General features: G+C 44.5%; 1 protein-coding gene across 1 annotated transcript in view; it reads right to left on the bottom strand.

The window, feature by feature from the left end:
* LOC126526467 (cytochrome P450 3A6-like) overlaps nucleotides 1-16463 on the bottom strand; it is a 70659-nt gene extending 54196 nt beyond the window's left edge. Inside the window, exons 1-5 of the mRNA XM_072289622.1 lie at nucleotides 16322-16463; nucleotides 12454-12553; nucleotides 9817-9869; nucleotides 4045-4141; nucleotides 1968-2093 (exon numbers count right to left, since the gene is read on the bottom strand). Of these exons, the coding sequence (XP_072145723.1) occupies nucleotides 1968-2093; nucleotides 4045-4141; nucleotides 9817-9869; nucleotides 12454-12553; nucleotides 16322-16407 (462 nt within the window). The 5' untranslated portion in view covers nucleotides 16408-16463. The remainder of the gene's footprint in view (nucleotides 1-1967; nucleotides 2094-4044; nucleotides 4142-9816; nucleotides 9870-12453; nucleotides 12554-16321) is intronic.
* Nucleotides 16464-18313: the final 1850 nt, after the last annotated feature.

An 18313-nucleotide genomic window follows, 5' to 3' on the forward strand; every position in this document is an offset into this window, starting at 1 on the left:
GTTTTCTTACGAACTGCGTGTTCCTTGATTTTGCTAATGCTTTTGACAAAGAAAACCACTGCCTCCTCTTACATAAACTACAAGTACTTAATATCGACCCTGCTATTTATACACAAATTGAAGCCTTGCCGACAAACAGCGTTCAGTTTGTTTTGCAAATGAGACAGCATTACATGCGACACATGTCTTACCTGGCGTGCCGCAAGGCTCCATGCTCGTATCACTGCAATTTTTATTTTACTAAATGTCTTGCCCTCTAACATTCTTTCTCAAGTTTGTTTATTTGCAGGTGATTGCGTAATCTATCGTAAAATAACTAGTACTAGTAACTTCGCGCTTCTTCAAAGAGCATTATGAAGTCCCAGATAGACGATATACATCTGCCAGGTATACAATTTTGCAGCCTGTATTCTATTCATCTTCTTGCTTTTCATGTGTTAGTAGAAGAACTTTACTAGCTTGCAGAAGAAATCAAGTGCCTGTTTCGAATTTAATTTCAGATAATTAGATTTCTTAAATATTTTAATTTCCTAATCGTTGAGCGAAAATCTGCATGCTGTTTCCCGACATGAGTATTTGTGGCTAATTGAATGTCCAAGCTGTAGAAAAAGACAGAAATTTCTGTCGTAACTACAAACGTTTCTGTTGCGACTACAGAAATTTCTGCCGTACGACAGAAGTTCCTGATGTTCTTGTAGTTCCGACAGACATTTCGTACGTTACGACAGAAATTCTGCCATCGCAACAGAAAAATTCTGTTGCGAAGATTAAGAGTTCTGAAGTCGCAACAGAAACGTTCTGTCACCACTACAAGAATTCTTAAGTCGAAACAACAACTTTCTATCGCGACAGCGATTTTGACGGCGCAACAGGAACTCTCTGTTGCAACGACAGACGCTTTCTGTCGTGGTGTTAGAAATGTGCCACTTTCTATCACAACGACATAAGTTCTGACGCCGCGACTGAAGTGCTTTCGGTTGCGACGCTTTAAAATTGTATGTCAGTATCACATCGGTGGTGTACACTGTATTTTCCTTTTGCGCAGTATTCAATGATGCGTTCTCTGAATGCGACAATGCTGATAGCACCAACACCGGTATTAAAGTTGGTTTGTACAATTTCTTTGTACAGAATATGGACATGTAGACTATCTGATCGCCATGCCGAAAGCCTGCGATCTCTAAAAACCTTCTTTCGCGAAAGTGCTACTTACGAGAGAACTGCATACGCTGCGCAGAACCTCCACCAGACTGGATGCACTTATTCGACGCATGTGTGCTTTTGCCCGAGTTTTGAGTGTGTACTAGTCTCCGCTTTGTAATATATCTTAAGTTTTGTTTTCCATGTAACAAAAAGAAAGCTCGGAATGGTGCAGCGGTAAGGTACTGGGTTCAGAGTCATCAGGTCGAGAGTTCTAACCCCGGGTGGAAAACTTTCTTGCACTAACAAATTTACGTAGCCCTAAAGAGGTATCTGTCAATTTTTAATTAAATATTGAACAGAAACTAAAGGACGCGAGACAACAGAACGTCCCAAAATACGACGCATTAAGATTTCCTGTTGTGTTTTTCAACTGGACAGCTTAAACAAAGAACCGTAAAAGACCATGACCCAGATCAACTTAATTCATCGCATCTCTGATATTCCTACTGAAAATATCACCCTTGCTCTTCAATACATCATTTTGCAAAATGAAGAGTTATGTTATAACAGATTCGTACTTGCGCTTCACATGGCACGAAAAATGGCAAAACACAGTTTCAGTGAAAACAACGCCGCCACGTAGTTATGTTTCCTACAATGTATCCCTTAAATTGCGGCTTGCTGGAGCAACAAAACTTCAGTTTGTTTTTAATTTTGACGAATGCGAACGTGATAAGTACCATTATGATAAAGATTTAACATTTCAAGTATACTTCGCTCGGATCCAGATAGAGCGGGTTGAGATCCCATGTGCATTCACTTACCGCTTTCAACTTCGATGTGGTGAAGAATTTGGACATGGAGGTTCGTGCGTTCTTCCAAACTGAACCTTTGGACACGATAATGTACTTGGCTAAGTGAGGGTCCATCTCGTAGATGTTCATCATGCGCTGCGGGAAAGGCAGGCTTTAGTCAGCAGCTTGGAACTTTTTTCTTAATGTTTTGCTATTGTAGCCGCCCGCAAGAAAGTAGAATCACAAAATTCAGGAAATTTGATATTGCAAAAGGCGTTTTAATGGCAGTTCGCAGCACGTGAAGGGATGGCAAAAGAATGGGTCAGCGGTCCGTCGTACGCTGCCTCAAGGCATCGAGGCGGCTCAAGTTGAGTCCTCTTGCTACGAGATGAGCGAGGAGAGCGTGGGGATCCCCACGCTCTCCTGGACTCCTCGCTCATTCTCCTCGTGCTCCTCGACAAGAATTCAAGTCCCTTCGTTCGAACGAAGGTGCTTCAATGTTTGTCGTATACAACCACATCTAACTAATAGCCAGAGATGCCAAGGAAAGCGGAGAAGGTATGGCTCAATCGGTCAAGCGTCGCGGAGGTTATGGTGTCGACTTCCAGCGGCAGCAAGTTGTCTTTTGCCTGTTGTTTGTTGTTTGCTTGTTTGTTGCTTTTGCATGTTGCTTGTTGCACTTTGTTTACATGTGGCAAGTGGTCTCTCTGTACTTTCATTTCATTGTGACACCTTTTTTTATATATTTCAGTTAAAACAAATTATTCTGCTTGCGTCTTTCGTTACCTTTATAGTCTATCCCCACTTCATACGCTACAGTGTGCGAAATTTCAATACCAAACAGCATACGTATATAGCTCTTGACGCACAGAAAATGCACGTCTTGTTGTTATTCGAGCAACAAGCCTTTGGATGAGTCTGGAGACCTTCTCCCCTGTGATGGCAACGCATTTCCGCTTCTCGCAGGAGACGCGTGTGGCAAAAGGCTTAGGAATGTCCTCGATAAAATGCACACCAAAATGTTAGCCGAAGAGGAAGTTTCACGGAGGTTGGCGCATTAACCGATGTGTCTACGAACATATTTGAATCTTAATTTGTGATGCTGTAGGCGCAGAGTAGTTCAAGGTCAAATGTTCCCTAGAGCACGATATCTACGCTTACTTTTTTTAATTACTCAAGGACTTTATGAATTTCATGCATTCTGTTTCACAACATTCGCGTTATGAACGCCAGCCACAAGCCACTCTTCTAACCCTCCTTCACGATAGATTGCCGATTTGGAAAGCAGCTTGCCCCTTAAAAAAAAAGCTTTATTTTAATAGCACCGACTGCATGGAGCGTAATTCTTAGATCATAGGTAAAACGTCAAACTTTTAGCCGTGTCATAAAACACATGGCGAGCATTATCTAGCTTGTCGGACCTATGATTGTGTCGCAGCGCCTTCATCCACGTTGAAATAGCACATTTCGCTATTTACACCACATGAGCAATGTTGAGAGACAAGCGCTAGTAGTGCACTTCATTCTCTCACTTTCCACTGTTTAAGCCTACTCGCACTAATAGAAACAGTGCATGTAGGGAATGCTTGCAGTAGCACACGAGTTATTTGCAATCTGGTACAACATTACGTTATTCTCTGGTAGGTGGAGCGTTATATTGAGGGTATCTTTCCATATTTTTCATTTTGATAATTTTCTTCAAGCTTACAGACTGAATTGTTGACTTATGCCCTAGGCTTCCTTGGTTTCACTTCGCCAATTCCAGCATTATGTAGCAAACGTTTTTTTTTTCTTCCGAGTACGTTTGATTTGAGCGATGAAAGTCCGAGCTGGGTTTATACTTTACGTCTAGGCAACTTTCTAGTTGTGCGCTCGCCTTACTCTCGACGATAGGGAATTTCTTATCAGTGAGATATCCTCGCTATTACGCATATACAAAAAAGATATCAAATGCTTCTGCTAGGCTCGATTCCGCGCCTCATTATAGGGCAGAAAACAATCTTAGTCGACACATCAATATTGCACAGGATGAACGGCCCATTACTGTAAAGCGGTAAGTCAATAAATATATCAACGATAGATCCCATTGTTTTGGACGTCTACTTACCCCGCGGCCGGGAAACTTGCTTGAGTCCTTGATGAATATATCGTTTATCATGGCCAGATCTTTCACTACCATAATCGGGGTATCACCTACAAAGAAGCTAAACGAGGCATGAAATAAAGGTCAGTCAGGAAAGTCCAATTCATTCGTGCAGGTATAACGACAAGTTGCCCTGACGTAAAATTACTGTGAAGCGAAAGTGAACGTCGAAACGCAACCTATATCGTGCTTCACTATGCTCGCTGATGCCGCACAAGAATAAAGCACACGTGGTTTCTGGACAATCGCGTTTTACCTCACTTCTCGAGTGAGTTAAAGTGCGTGTCATGTTCCCGAGCAGTATTCCTGCCTGAATGCATTCTCCTCCGAAAAGTGCGCTAAGACTAATTACAAGACGCTGAAAATGCCACGTTGGAGAAAAGAACTCTACATGTCATGTAAACACCGCATCCGCACTGGCCCGGCACGTTCTTTGTACAGCAATAGACGTTATGAGGTGACGCCCATAATTATTTTCGTGTTAGCACCACTGGCGCGGGTGTCCATCGCAAGCATCCGAAAGTTGCTGCGCTAAATGTAGAACAAAATAAAGAAAGAAAAAACAATGCGCAAGACACCACGTGGATTCGAACGCTGGTTTCACGCAGTGCGAGTCACAGGTTTTGCTTTTTGAACCACCCGTCCAATGTTGAGGAACAGGGACACTAGAGAGCGCGGGCGCCCGACCAGCTGCTGTGATTGGTTGAGGCTGTGCACTCCACAACATACCCATAAACTAGCCCGAAAAGGAGCTAATGCATACAAAGCCAGCAGCAAGAGGGGAAATGGGAAAGAGAAAAAGAAATGGGCCGGTGTCTTCGTAGTTCATTGCCAGGGAGCACCCCCGCCTGACAGCGGATGTTTTTCTAGTTGCCGATGAGAGAATACTCAGTGCGTGTATGTTGCGAAGGTTGCTCCAACCGACACCGCAAGAAACGGTGCGAGACTTGCTTCGCAAAACATTTTAACGCGACAGTGTTAAGGAGGCCAAAAAATCCGGCGTCGGCGTCCGGTGTAACATGTCGTTCACGCTAGATGATTTTCGCACCATATATACCCCGACCATTCATGTGACGCAAGGAATTCAGTGAACTCATTAAATTTCTCAAGCTAAAATACGTGGAAGAATCCTAAACTGCGACTTGCACGCAACCTACTGACATGATAGCGCTCGGGTTGTAATTTGAATATTGGCGGCGAGGAGTTACGGAGTCCCCATCCATCGGAAGCGCCACGCTGGCGTAGTATGAGGGATCACGCAGCGCGCTCCTCATAGGTTTTGCTGCCACCGCTCACTGAAAACACCACGCGCGAGCTCTACCGGACATTTCTGGAAGTACTTTCGAAATGAGAGAAATTTTTCACATTCTAAATAATAATCTTGGGCAAACTGAAAGCACAGAATCGTTTCCAGACGCTATCTCTTTACCGAATACGTACAGTAAACGCCACGGCGCGCGGTCGCCGCGATGGAGTTTCCCGAACCGGCTTCTTGCGTGAAAGGTAGGTAAACGCTGAGAGCAAACTATTTGAAATATGTTCTTATAGTGTTCGTATAACTAAACGGAGCGTAATAGAATGAAGCCTCAATGCAGCGATCGCACAGATTCGCAGCGACCGACTGCGCGTTTGCATGCTTGTCCGCTCACTGTTTCGCTTTCGCCGCCTGCGCGTTTTCGCACCTTGACATGAGCTTTAGGCCGCAGAATATGAACATATGACAGTATACAAGCAACCATTGTTGCGTGGGTGCTATGAGAGCTGTTCAAAAATAATTTCATTGTAGAGACTTCGACGCCTACTGGGACTGTGATGTGCTGTCGCGAAGATTCAATTTTTTTTTCTTCTAAATTCTTGGACGTTTCAATATTATTTCTCTAGTTATGTACGTCGCACTGCATGTTTATCGGTGTTCTCAGCATGGGATTTCCCGCTGCTTTTTTTTTTTTTTTTTGTAATCCAGTGCATTAATTCATAACACAAACACGACCATATGCCATGCTTTTTATTAATGTGCTTCTTACCGCTCCCTTTGTACTCCAGTGAAATTGTCAGTATCTGTAGCATCGACAAGTTCATAGACCAAACCGTCATGACATTAGTCGGGCAGCGGACTCGGCCGAGCCTCTGAGTGCGCGTTTCCTGAACATCGAAGACCCGGCGCCGTAGCAGAAATCTTCCTCGCCTGTGTGCTTGCTACCCCAGTCGTAGCCGATGGCTGTCTGCCGGTTCTCAGTTTCGCCAGCCAAATTTCACGCAGCTTCTTGTCCTGCGGCTACGCGTGAATAAAGCTGACACCGGGCTGCGTTGCGTACGTCCTGCACTGCGGCACCGAGCAGTAGCCTACCATGTTGCGCGCCTTCAAAGGCAGCCACTACCGATTGTAGTGCATTCAAGCGTTGTAAAGGAGACACTCGAAGCGGGGAAATCTCGCCACTAAATGAGGACCGCAGCGTACGAGGGAATTTAATCTCTCGTTTTCAGCTCGCTTCGGCGCTCCCGAAGCAGCCGACGCGGCCGCTATATCCACGTGATCCCGCATAGCACGTCACGCCGATGGTGGCGCCAGCTTCTCCACTGGTGGAGCTCGAGGCCAATGCGATAAAACATAATTCTGTTACGCAAAAACTCAAACCTAACCCTTCTCCAGCGCTTACACAATCCACAGAACGGAGACGTCGTTTGCCATTTGCGCGCGCCCGCGCGTAAATATCTCAGAGTCCACAGAGCGGTGCATCTGCTTCCTTGAAACATTTCCCGGTCGCGCTCGCCTCCACCGCATAGCGGCGTATGCAAGAGGCCGCGTTTGGACCAGAAAGCCTGCCTTCGTGCATAGCGTTCGCCGCGAGCGTTTCCCGGTAAACATAACTGTTACATACGCTGTAGTGGCCGGGAAGCGTGAGAAGCAGTCAGGGATCTTTGAATGCTATCGCGTTCCACACTTAGAGGCAAAGCTTAAGCGTCCTCAAAATTTTTAACTCTACCCATGCTACCGCAGAAAAGAATATCGTGCCTGGACGATCTATTATTTGCTGACGCCACGCTATCCGGCTGATCTAGCAACCAACACCGAGGTGAATAAATTTATGCAAATCGTGAGGTATAAACCGAGAGGCAGAATGATGTACACTAGAAGAAGAAACCGCGTCGGCTAACTTATCTATGAACGTGCAGCGTCTCTTTGAGAAACGAAGATCATATGTACTCTAGAGTCTGCGTTGCAGTTATTGAGAGTAGATTGCTCGCGGAGATCTGCAGACCTTTACTCCAGCTGATACCAGGAGAAAGAACAATAGACTTATTACGTATATTATACTTTGCGTACAAAATATAGCACATATGACGTGTTTCTGGCTGCGTAAATGCTTTGGGTGCATATAGTTAGTGCAAGGACGGCCTTCGATATGCGTTTCTTTTATTCAGACACAGCCACTGCTGGGGCAAAGATTTGGAAACCAGCTATATAGCGCTACTATTTCTAATTAAGGACCAGACAACAAGTTGTTTACTACGTTGTTCAATTCTTTTGCCAGGAGTGATATACCATGTACCGAGACTGGCGTTTACGTATACTTTGGGGGAAAAATCTAGGCATATATTAGGCAGCTGCGTTTGAGCAGTTAAATATACACTATCTGTATTCAAGGACAATTTTTAGTTTGGAAAAGAAAAAAGAAACAAGCTGATTCTGCAGCGGACATGGTTTCCCTTATTAATCTCTGGCACCTCTTACTTTACCACTCTCACAAAGCAAGTAGTGTCTCTACGATGCGGTTTACTATGAAATCTTTTCACAAGGTTTGTCGTAAACAAGTGTCTCTGTGGTTTCGTGCATTCAGAAATCCGCGGTTCCTATAGTTCCCCAAGTGAACGAACCCTAATCTACCTTTTTCCAAGTGTTAAGGATAAGATCTTAAACGTGCGCTGAATTCTTACTAGTTATGCTGCTGCTGACCAGCGGGGAACCGATCAGCTACTTTGACAGATTTTTTTTGTAGCGCTGCAAACCCTCTTTCGTTAACGGTACAGTGGACTCTCACTTGAGTGAACTTCAAGGGACCGAAGGAAATAGTTCACTTAACTGAAAGTTCACTAAACTGAATATTCACTAGACCAACATAAGACATGGCATACAGAGTCAAAAGTTTGAAGTGCAATTCATGGAGCAAAAGACATGGCATCCCCAGTGTTAGAAATGTGGGAAATGGAATTTGTACATATCAACAAGTACAAGGTTCATAACAGTTATAATGCTGCCTTTCTCACTTAGAAAAAGTCTGTAATCTTGTTCTGCACTTGTACTTTTAAAGCACAGGAAGTAACAAAACTGTCCAAAGAGTGAATGTTTTTGTACACTTCTTCTGGCACAGCTTGCTGTTGAGACACAAAGTCTCTCAACTTTCCAATGTACCCTACAACCTCAGTTAGAATTATAGTGCTTGAAACTGGCTTGGCAGTTGCCTCTTCTTCTTCTTCGCCTCTTCTTCGAAAGAGACGACGACCATGCCACAACTAGCCGGTCGAAAAAAAAAAAAAAAACACACCACGTGGTTTGTGGTGTGACAGATCGCCGCTTTGCTCTGGCGGCGTTGTAAGCACCAGCGATGTTACTTTGTTCGTGGCCTCAGAGATTACATGCTTGCTCGTTTTGTGCAAGCGATCTCGGAGGCCATGCCTCGTTGTCGTTCGTTTTCCGCGCCGCCGCTTCGCCGCAGGGGCGCTGTAGCGCCAGCGATGTTACATTGCCGCTGGAGCGGCGATTTGATGAGGGCGGGCATCGGTTCTGATCGCAAAAATAAGCCTTGATCCTCTGAGCGAGTTCGTTAAACTGAAATATTGACTGTTCCGAAATTCGTTTAAGTGAAACATTTTTGCATAGAATCTATAAGAAAACTGCCGGGGATTTTTAAAAAGTTCGTTATTCTGAAATATTCGATAAACCGACGTTCGTACAACTGAGTGTCTACTGTATATAGAAAACGATCGACAGTATCTTAAATATTGACAACAGTAGCAAGAAAAGAGGCGTTGTTGAGAATTCCACTTGAGCGCCAAGTAACATCACCAGATGGGCACAGAAGTTGTAAAGAAAAGGAACGGAGATAATGAACTCCTTGGGTGTGTGCCAAATATTTGAAATACTAACAAGAGTGGCAACCTATCATTGTAAACGCGCTTGCCTCCTCACCCAGCTGGCGCCGTCAGATATAGCGCACCGAGCAGGCGGGAAAAACAATAGGGCTTCCCACAAGCATTGATAGATGGAACTGTGACGCAAGTGTTCACGGAAACCTTAAGCGTGGTAATTCAGGAACATTGAGAATAATTGGTAGCACATGGATTTGCTTAAACTTGGCTCTAATGACTTCAGATGGCGCGATGACTTTCCAAATTGACCATTTCTCAAAACGTGTTGCGTTGTAAACGCCACAATGCTCAATAATTACGCACGTCTACTTTTTTAGTAATTGCTTTTCTATGCTTATAAAACTATTCGTGCCTGGAATTTTAGAATGATTCAGCGTAAAAAAATGATATCAGAAGAACTTCCAGAGCCAAATGGACAAAGACTAGACAAATCTATTTGCTAGCCATCGTTCTGATGGCGGCTGAACGATTGTAGCGTCCTAGTTCGCTCTAGAGATTCTCGCAGTAAAATCTACGCTGAAAACCACTGACCCACTACTTCTCCCGGAGGTTTTCAGTGGCGTGAGTCAGCGAACGCTACCAACTTACCCGAAGACATCGCCGTATTTTTTATACCATTGGTCCAGGTTTTTGATGACATTCTGGAATGAAAATGCTTCCATCATTGGCATTCATTATTCGAAGTACGGATTGGTGTTATGAATAAAAAGGACACTCGAGCAATATACGGGTTCAATCCTTCTTCGCATCGTTGAGTTTATTTCACTTTATATGTATGTATTTGTGCAAGAACTGTGATAGTAGGTTATAAATGAAGAGACATGGGATCTCTCGACTAGGAGATGACTCACACTTTTAATGAGCCATGCGCCGTGACGACGCTTTCACACGACGATAGGCGGTCATTCTACATCTAAGTGTTTTGAACTCACACTTTATAGTGAATTAGAATTGTATGATATGCGTTAATGCGAAACATTCTGTGGTATGGCATGCGCATCAAAGATATTGGAGAATACGGCGTGAATGTCAAACAAAAATTGAAACATCGACATGTGCGCCAGAATAATGTTGCGCAACCACGGATGAAATAAAAAAAATGAACTTTTATGCGAATAACGTAGAATAATTACAAAATCCGACTAGAAAAATTTCATTTCCTAACGAATATACACTGACAAAGTGTCATGTGAATTTTTTGTAGAGTAGTTTGCGGGGCCAGTTGGTGCATGGTGAACGTATAATGGTTTCCAGCAGGTACGGACGCGAGCAAATTTAGGTAGAAACGGACAGGACAACGCTGTTCTACTGTTCAACGCTGGACAGGACAACCAGCGTTGTCCTGTCCGTTTCTATTTACTTGTGCTCGCTTCCGTACCTGCTGGAAACCATTATATGCCATATGAACATTCACGAGGACAAATGCAATTCTGAATGGCAACGATGCAATGAAGTTAAATTCCTTGTTTTCTCATTCGCGCTTCAAATAAGTACATTCACATCCCTGCCATTTAGTCGGGATCTCATTAATTATATACGTCCTTTTCTTGTAACCCACTGAAGTTGCTATGCGTCTATAGCAATTTCTGTGCTGAGCACGTCTGGGTTTCATTTCCGGCCGCGGAGGGCTCTTTCCGATGATCGTGCAAAGCAAGACCTTTCGCTTACCATGCTTCGCTTGCTAAATAACGACGCCCATGAGGCCAGAATTAATCCTGAGCTGTCCAATACCATCTCTTTCGTAGCACACGGCGCTTCTTCAGATGCTAAATAAAAGTAATTTTCGCATCCATTTTGTTGCTAACGCGATATCTACAAAGATGACAATAACGACGTTGGTTCTTTCAGTATTTCCTGCTTGTCAGCATAACAAATTCTATAGGTGGCTTCGATAAAGCTTGAATGGCTACAAACCAGTCGAAAAGCTTGACTACTTTGAACTGAGCTTACTTCAGCAAATACATGTGGTATAATTCATTTTCCCGACTTGGAGGGCTCTTTAATTCTGTAGCATGACTGCGATGACTTCGCCTCTGCTATTCGAAACTCGTGCTCGCATAATAGAACCCGGTGTCCCAACAAGCTAATTATGCAGTCACGGTGCATTTTGTATTGTGGCGAACTGCTGTCACTGATACAGCGCAAGAACGATCCACTGTGCTGATTTTTTTTTCTTCCTCACATCTAACTTCACATTCGTTTGCCACCCTTTTGTTGTGCACGGCAGATGACTTATATCTGTTGTGGAGGTTTCGGCCAGAACTAACTTGTTTGGGCCAGAATTAAACTGTTTGCTCAATACCCCCCCCCCCCCCCCCTCCACCCCCATATATGAGATAATCAGTACGGAATCATCGGCGGAAAGAAACGTGCCTGGGCATCAAATTTCTTTTGATTAGACAGATAACGATGTTATTAATTTAAATACTAGGTTTTTACCATTAAAACACTGCAAGTTGCAGTAGTAAATCTTAGTGACCTTGCGATACTTTAGGAAAATCTTTAGTAAGTATACATTGATAAGCACATGTTTTTGTACTACTTAGTTCAGATTCATTTCGGGGAAAAGTGGCACAACAGAAAATGACACATCTGGCTAGACGACAAGGCATGTGCCATACACAACAGACATCTGTCCTGCTGCAAAGTTTTATGTGTCGTTTTATGTGCCCTATTATCCAAGATCAACGTAATTGTAGTATGTGTGCTGGGCACAACGTACCTGTTGGATATATAGTAGTGGCTCAAACTAAAACCACGAGAACTATTAGCTCTGGCACAGAAAGAACGTTTCAAGCTATGGCAATGGACTGGAAGGAAGAAATCATATATTGGGGCAGATAGGCATGGTGGTTGTTGTGAATTTCTCTTACATTCGTTACTATATGAATTAAGTCAGTTTTTTTAAGCATCACATTCTCATTTGCTTTGGACCATACTCTAGTAATTTCATTCTTGGAGCATTGAAGCGAATACAGTAAATATATAAAGTTTAAGCTGTTTAAGCCCACCGCGAATGGCGGGTAAACGTTTTTATAGAGTGATGCGTCATTGCGATATGGGGCTTGCCGCTCGCAGTTGCTTGATGTCGTTTGCCACTTTGAACACCGTAGTATAGCTGTTCTTTAGTACATCGTTATTTTCCATACATAACAACATAGAAAGTGCCTCAATTAAAGAACACTTCATACAATTTAACATCTACTTCATTTCACTTTTACATACCTGTTTCCAGAACTCGTCCAAGTTGCCATTGATAATGTTTCGAAGCGGCACTGTGGGCACTCCGGTGCCTCGAAAAGCGTCGAAGCATTTGCGACGCTCACTGCAACAATCAAGAGCGGCGGTAAGACCATGTGTCTTATCGCTGCGTTTAACTTTGGGGAAGGACAAGAGCTGCAGTGGCGCATTTAAGATGCAAAAAGCTGTGTTTCGTTACTCTAAGGACCAATTTAGGAACACGTCCGTGAATAAAGACACAAAAATCAGGGAGACCTACAAGTCGCTGCTGAAATGGCTCAAACAAAGAAAAGAACGTCTTACTTCGTTATAAACAGACTCCTCAGAGCGCAATGCGTGGACTGTGCATCGTGCCGTTTTGCAAGCGCAAAGACAAGGGAGAGGTACGCTATCCTTTTTTGACCCTGGTGTCACATGTGGGCGCTCGCTCGCATGTGCGTGCGTGCATGCGTGTGTGTGTTTGTGTGTGTTTGTGTGTGTGTGTGTGTGTGTGTGTGTGTGTGTGTGTGCGCGTGCGTGCGTGCGTGTGCGTGCGTTTGCGCGTGTGCGCGTGTGTGTGCGTGCGTGCGTGCGTGTGCGTGTGTGTGTGTGTGTGTGTGTGTGCGCGTGCGTGCGTGCGTCTAGATGTAATGCAAATAATGATCGAATGACATTGGAGGTATTTTCATGGAGTTAAAAGAGAAGTATTCTGTGGCGTAGAGGTCACGGCACCGCACTTCTGAATGGCGGATCCATAGTTCGAATCACGTGTTCGACTGCATTTTTTTTTTTCAATTTTCAATTTTTTTTGTATATCATTTGCAATATAATATATCGTTTCCCTCTTTGACTTCTCCACTAGTTTTTTACCTAGGCTTCACCAGCACGGCTGATATGGAGGATTGTTGCCATGGGAAGAGAGAGAGACAGACTCTTTCTTAGAAAAACAGATTTTTGCCGGCGCGCATACAACCGCTGGCATCCCGGTGCAAACGGCGGCGTGGCGGCTTAGTGGATGCCGCTTTAGCAGCCGCCGACCACTCAATTATGACACGTCGTCATCGCGAATTTCTCGTACTGCGTAGTTGCGGTTTACCTGTGCGTTTCACAAACAAGTCTCACCTAGAGGTTTCTTGTCAAGGGGCGAAAAGCAACCTGGCCGGAAGCTCAGGGACGGTAGCTTACGTAGATGCCGTTTTAGCGCTCATAGACCAATGAATAATGACACGTTGTTGTAGCGAATTTCTTGTATTATATGCTTTGCCATTAGGATTTCTCTGTTTTGGCCGAGCCGATACCGACAGACCACGTTTGGAGGGAAGTTAAGCGTCGGTTCTCGCGTAGTGTGCATTGCCATAGGCTACGGATGAACGGCGCGAAGCGTATATCCTTCTCCGCATTACGTAGGCGCCGTGCCCACATTTTCCTCTTCCAAATCACACACGCGCACAAGCGTCGGACAAAGAGCGCGCCCTTCTCGTGTGTCTGCACCCTTGACAAAACGGAAATATGTGTGGAATTACAACTAGAATTCTGGCTTTTAAATTATTGCATCTCTTTCTGTGTAGTTGAATGCAGGGGAGTCATGCAGTGTTCTGCCCATGTATTATAGAAATATGCGTCCATATTTATTAAAAATTAGGAGCTTGATGTTGCCCTTGCAATATGTCAGTTTCCTTCAGTAAAGAGCACTTTCAATAAGGGTCGTAGATGTCTACTGTGAATAAAGTACCTTACCAAAGACTGAGGTAAACTGCACCCACGATATAAGCTCTCAGAGTTACGACGCGACGAGGGGTGCCTAGCTGAATCGTTGAGAGGAAAAAAAAAATCCCAGCTTTTTCCGAAGGTCAAGGGTTGACATTGACAGCAAAATACTAGGCAATTACACGAAGAAAGGATTTGGTTTTATCGACTCTCGAAATTGTAATACTGATTCGTTTATTCATTAAATAAACCTGAATGTTCCACGTGCGGGAAGAAAAACATGGACATATCTCATCAGTTAACCCCGAGCACTTCCTGTCACAACGGTGCCATTACGAAGAGCGCCGGCAGCCGGGAGTGTATGCATCGTGCTGTTGCTCATTACACCGTGTCTCCGAAATTTTCAGTAAGCGAGCTACAAAACTAGGTGCAAGAGAAATACAGCGGACATTCAGCAGCCAGCCATCTCGCCTCTCCCTAAACATTGCGCCCGCTGCAGATCACCTCGAAGATGCGCCGCGCGGACAGCCATGAGCAGCCACGGCGGGGCCATATAAGAAGACGCGCGGTCTCCTCCCCTAGCGTATGCTTGATCACATGACCTTCAACATTGGATGCGCGAGTAGACAGAGTGCATCGTCACCACGCGTTTGCTCAGCTTCGCACCGCGGCGTGTAGCACGCCGGTCACTTACAAATTTTATCCCACTTGGTGTTTATATGAGACGTCACACGACGATGTGGGCGGAAAATTCGCTTGCAGTGTAAATAGAACTTTTATGACAGTACAATAAAAATAATAACAAAGATTCAATGGCGCAAGTGCCGTTCAAACAGAGCACCTAGAAAGTGAAACAGGGGGTCGCAGAGATTAAAGCTCTTCGCACTCAATACGAAGGGCTGGAGCACGTTTGTGGAATTTTGAGCTGGTTTAACAACAGTTCTATTTGCAGCAACTTCCTCTGCTACGCATTGCCACTTGCCCGTTCGCAAAAAAATCCGTCCGTATTCGTATAACTTACGAAAAAATATGTTTTGTTGCTTTATCAAATAAAAGATTATCACTATCCAGCGGCCTTTATTCTTGTAGTAGGGTGTGGAAATTGTATAACGACATCATAAACACTTATCTTAAAGGTGTACAAATTGTCTGTGTGTTGGTGCTCATATGGAGCTTCAGATATTACATGCTTTTCCCGGGTAACGTGTGCGTGCAGTAAACACTTGCAAGCCGAAGTTACATTTTTATGCGGTTTACGGGGAAGGAATCAGAACTGAGACAGCACGAATCATGTGCAGATGGTGTAAAAGCTAGCAGAAAAATTATATTTCTGGTCTCGAAATGCGCAGTCGGGCTGTTGAATGGTTCAGTTTTAGTCCTCTGGGTCAAAATGTTCACAATGTATTGCGCTAGAGAACTTAGTAGTGCCGCATTCTTTTTTTTTTTGTTCTTGGAACCCGCTATAACGTCATTGTATGACCGGCTCGATGTTTCGAATTAGCATAAATCTTGCTGTCAATTTAAGAAGGCATTTAGAAGGTATTTATAATTTAAGAAGGTAATCTCCATAATTATTTGACTGGATATTACTTGAAGGTATCTTGAAATATTTGCTTTTGTTCTGAAACAAACACAAAAGTAACTAGCTTAGTTATCGCATCTTCCCTATAGTTTATACTATCGACAGCAATTTCTGAAAAAAAAACCCTGCATCCCTGTCTCCACGCGCCCTGCGCCCCAGCAGCAGTATCTTCTGGCTTGATCATCTAGCATCATGTCATAGAGTAAAAGAAACGGAAATATTTAACTCGAGTGCACATGGCTCAAAAGTTCGCAGAGCACCGAAGCGTACTAGGACAGAACTGGAAGGCTGGATACACTACACTACAGCGTAGGGAACATACTGTCCAAAATACTTCCTCCGCATCCTTTTCTTTCTATAACGTTCGGTAAGTTCTTTTATTTTTGTAGTTGAATCATATCTTCATCGGCAATTAATTCCTAATCACACAGCATTCTCTTGTTGTTAGTTTTACCTCATTTCTTGTTCGTTTATTCATTCTTCTAGTTATTTCTGCGTTCCACCGAGCCATACAATAAAGACTCACCGTCATCATCACCACCATGTTATTCGTGTCACGGTACAAGGAAACAAAAACGTCCTTACCGGAGCAACCAGAGAATGAGGCCGTAGGAAGCGCCTAAAGCAAGTGCGAGAATAAAAGCACACGAAACGCTCAACAACGCCGCCATAGCCGTGGCCAATGCACGTCTTGCCGGCAATACGCTAGTGGGAGAAATTCTGATTGCGCTGGAGAAACCTCACCGGCTTCTAACAAAGATAACTCTGATAAGGTGCGCCTCACTCCGACATATGACCTTGCCACAGAGGTCACGTTCCAAATCAGAAACGGGCTTTGTGGTTTCGTTTATCGCAGGCAACCTTACTACGCAGCGCACAGTGGCCACAATGCCGAGACAAAAACGTACGATAACTCTACGGCATTAATTAAATGAGAGTTCGCTGTATCGTCGTAAGGGTAATCAGTTAGGCGTTTTTGTTTCCGTTGAAATGCATGTTAGCTTGCGCGACAAATTGACACACGTTAAAGCTAGCACAAACTATGGACAAATGCTAGACTCTCAACTAATAAGCTTACATGTGCAAAGAACATGTATCCAACTTTCTATCGTAGGCTACGTTAGGCGCTCAAGTGTTCGTTCTCGATGGAGGTGTTCGTAGATGGTGCCAGCCACGGGCGAGTGCAGCATCGGACTCAGGCGTGCCACCCTCGGATCTCGTACCACGCCTGCTTCGCTTGCACGTTGGCGAGATGGTGCACACTGTGTTTCACTGCGTTACGCCTCCGAGCTCACTAACGCACTGCCTATGCTGCGTGTCATCGGTGACTCGCGGTTTAAGGCATTGCAGTCCATCTGCGTGGTTGCTGGAAACGAACGGCCGGCTCTCCCCAGCTCGGCGTAGGCAACGACACCCGAGTCGTACGGGTTTGCTTGGAGTGCCACTGCAGGCTCGCGTTTGTAGTTGCCGGCGATCGAGTCAAACACCTCGCTCTCGAGTGGCTGTCGCTGTGATCGTGATAGACAGCGGGAAAGAGCTTAGGGGGTTTATGTCGGTCCTGTCCATTCTTGACTTGGGTTCGTCATGCAATATCTTGAGTCCAAGGGACGTTGCAAGCTAAGTTAATGCGTCCACGTCGGATGGTGTTGGGTCGGACAGCCATTCCTCAAGTACGTGAGACATTTTTGATACTGCACTGGGACCAAGAATGCTATGCAGGGGCGCAATAACGTAAAGCTATAACAAACTTTTCTATTGCAATTCCGCCATCTGCCCTTCATTGATTGGTCAAAACACTTTCGGGCTAGCCCTACTTCACCTGTCTCTTACGCGACGTCACGAAAACCGCGAAAACCACACATCTGATATGATGTGTGCACACTGGCAATATGATCAAACCTAACGAAAGAATAACTATTTCTCATTCGATGCCTTTTTGGCCATAATACTTTCCCATTGGTCAAATGTTTCCACGCTGCACCCACTTCGCCGGTCTGTCAAACGACGTCCCGGAACCGCAAAAACTCATAACGTCAAACTGATGCCCACGCGTAAAACACGCCAAACATAACTGAATTTTTTTCTGAAGAGCCGGAGACAACCCCTTTCCGAAAGAATAGAAGATGGCTGCCCACCGATTCCTCTCGCATTAGCTACTGGGAGTGGCCGCGAGCAGGCATTTATTTGCATGCAATAAACAGTTCTCCGTGGCACTATAATGTTATAGAGCCCTTTCGGCACGTATGCGACATCACTTTGCCAACTATCGCAGACGCCGGCACCACTCTCCTCAGCCTGTTATCTAGTGTCAGTGTTCTGGCTCGACCCCATTGAACCCCTCTCCACTTGAGCGGCCTTTTCGCCTGTTGTCAGCCAATTCCATAAGGAAATCTGCTCAATGTAGGCAATGCTACTCGCTTTGAAAGAGAAAAAAAGTGACCTCCTATAAAGGAGGAGTGCGCTTCACTGGTTGCGTAAATTTGACGTCATGATATTGGAATAAAAGGAGATTCGAATAATTTTATTAGATTACGTGGCATTCCGTGCCAAAACCACTATTCAATTATGAGGCATGCC

The sequence above is a fragment of the Dermacentor andersoni genome, chromosome 8 (assembly GCF_023375885.2).
Source record: "Dermacentor andersoni chromosome 8, qqDerAnde1_hic_scaffold, whole genome shotgun sequence".
Taxonomy (NCBI): domain Eukaryota; kingdom Metazoa; phylum Arthropoda; class Arachnida; order Ixodida; family Ixodidae; genus Dermacentor; species Dermacentor andersoni.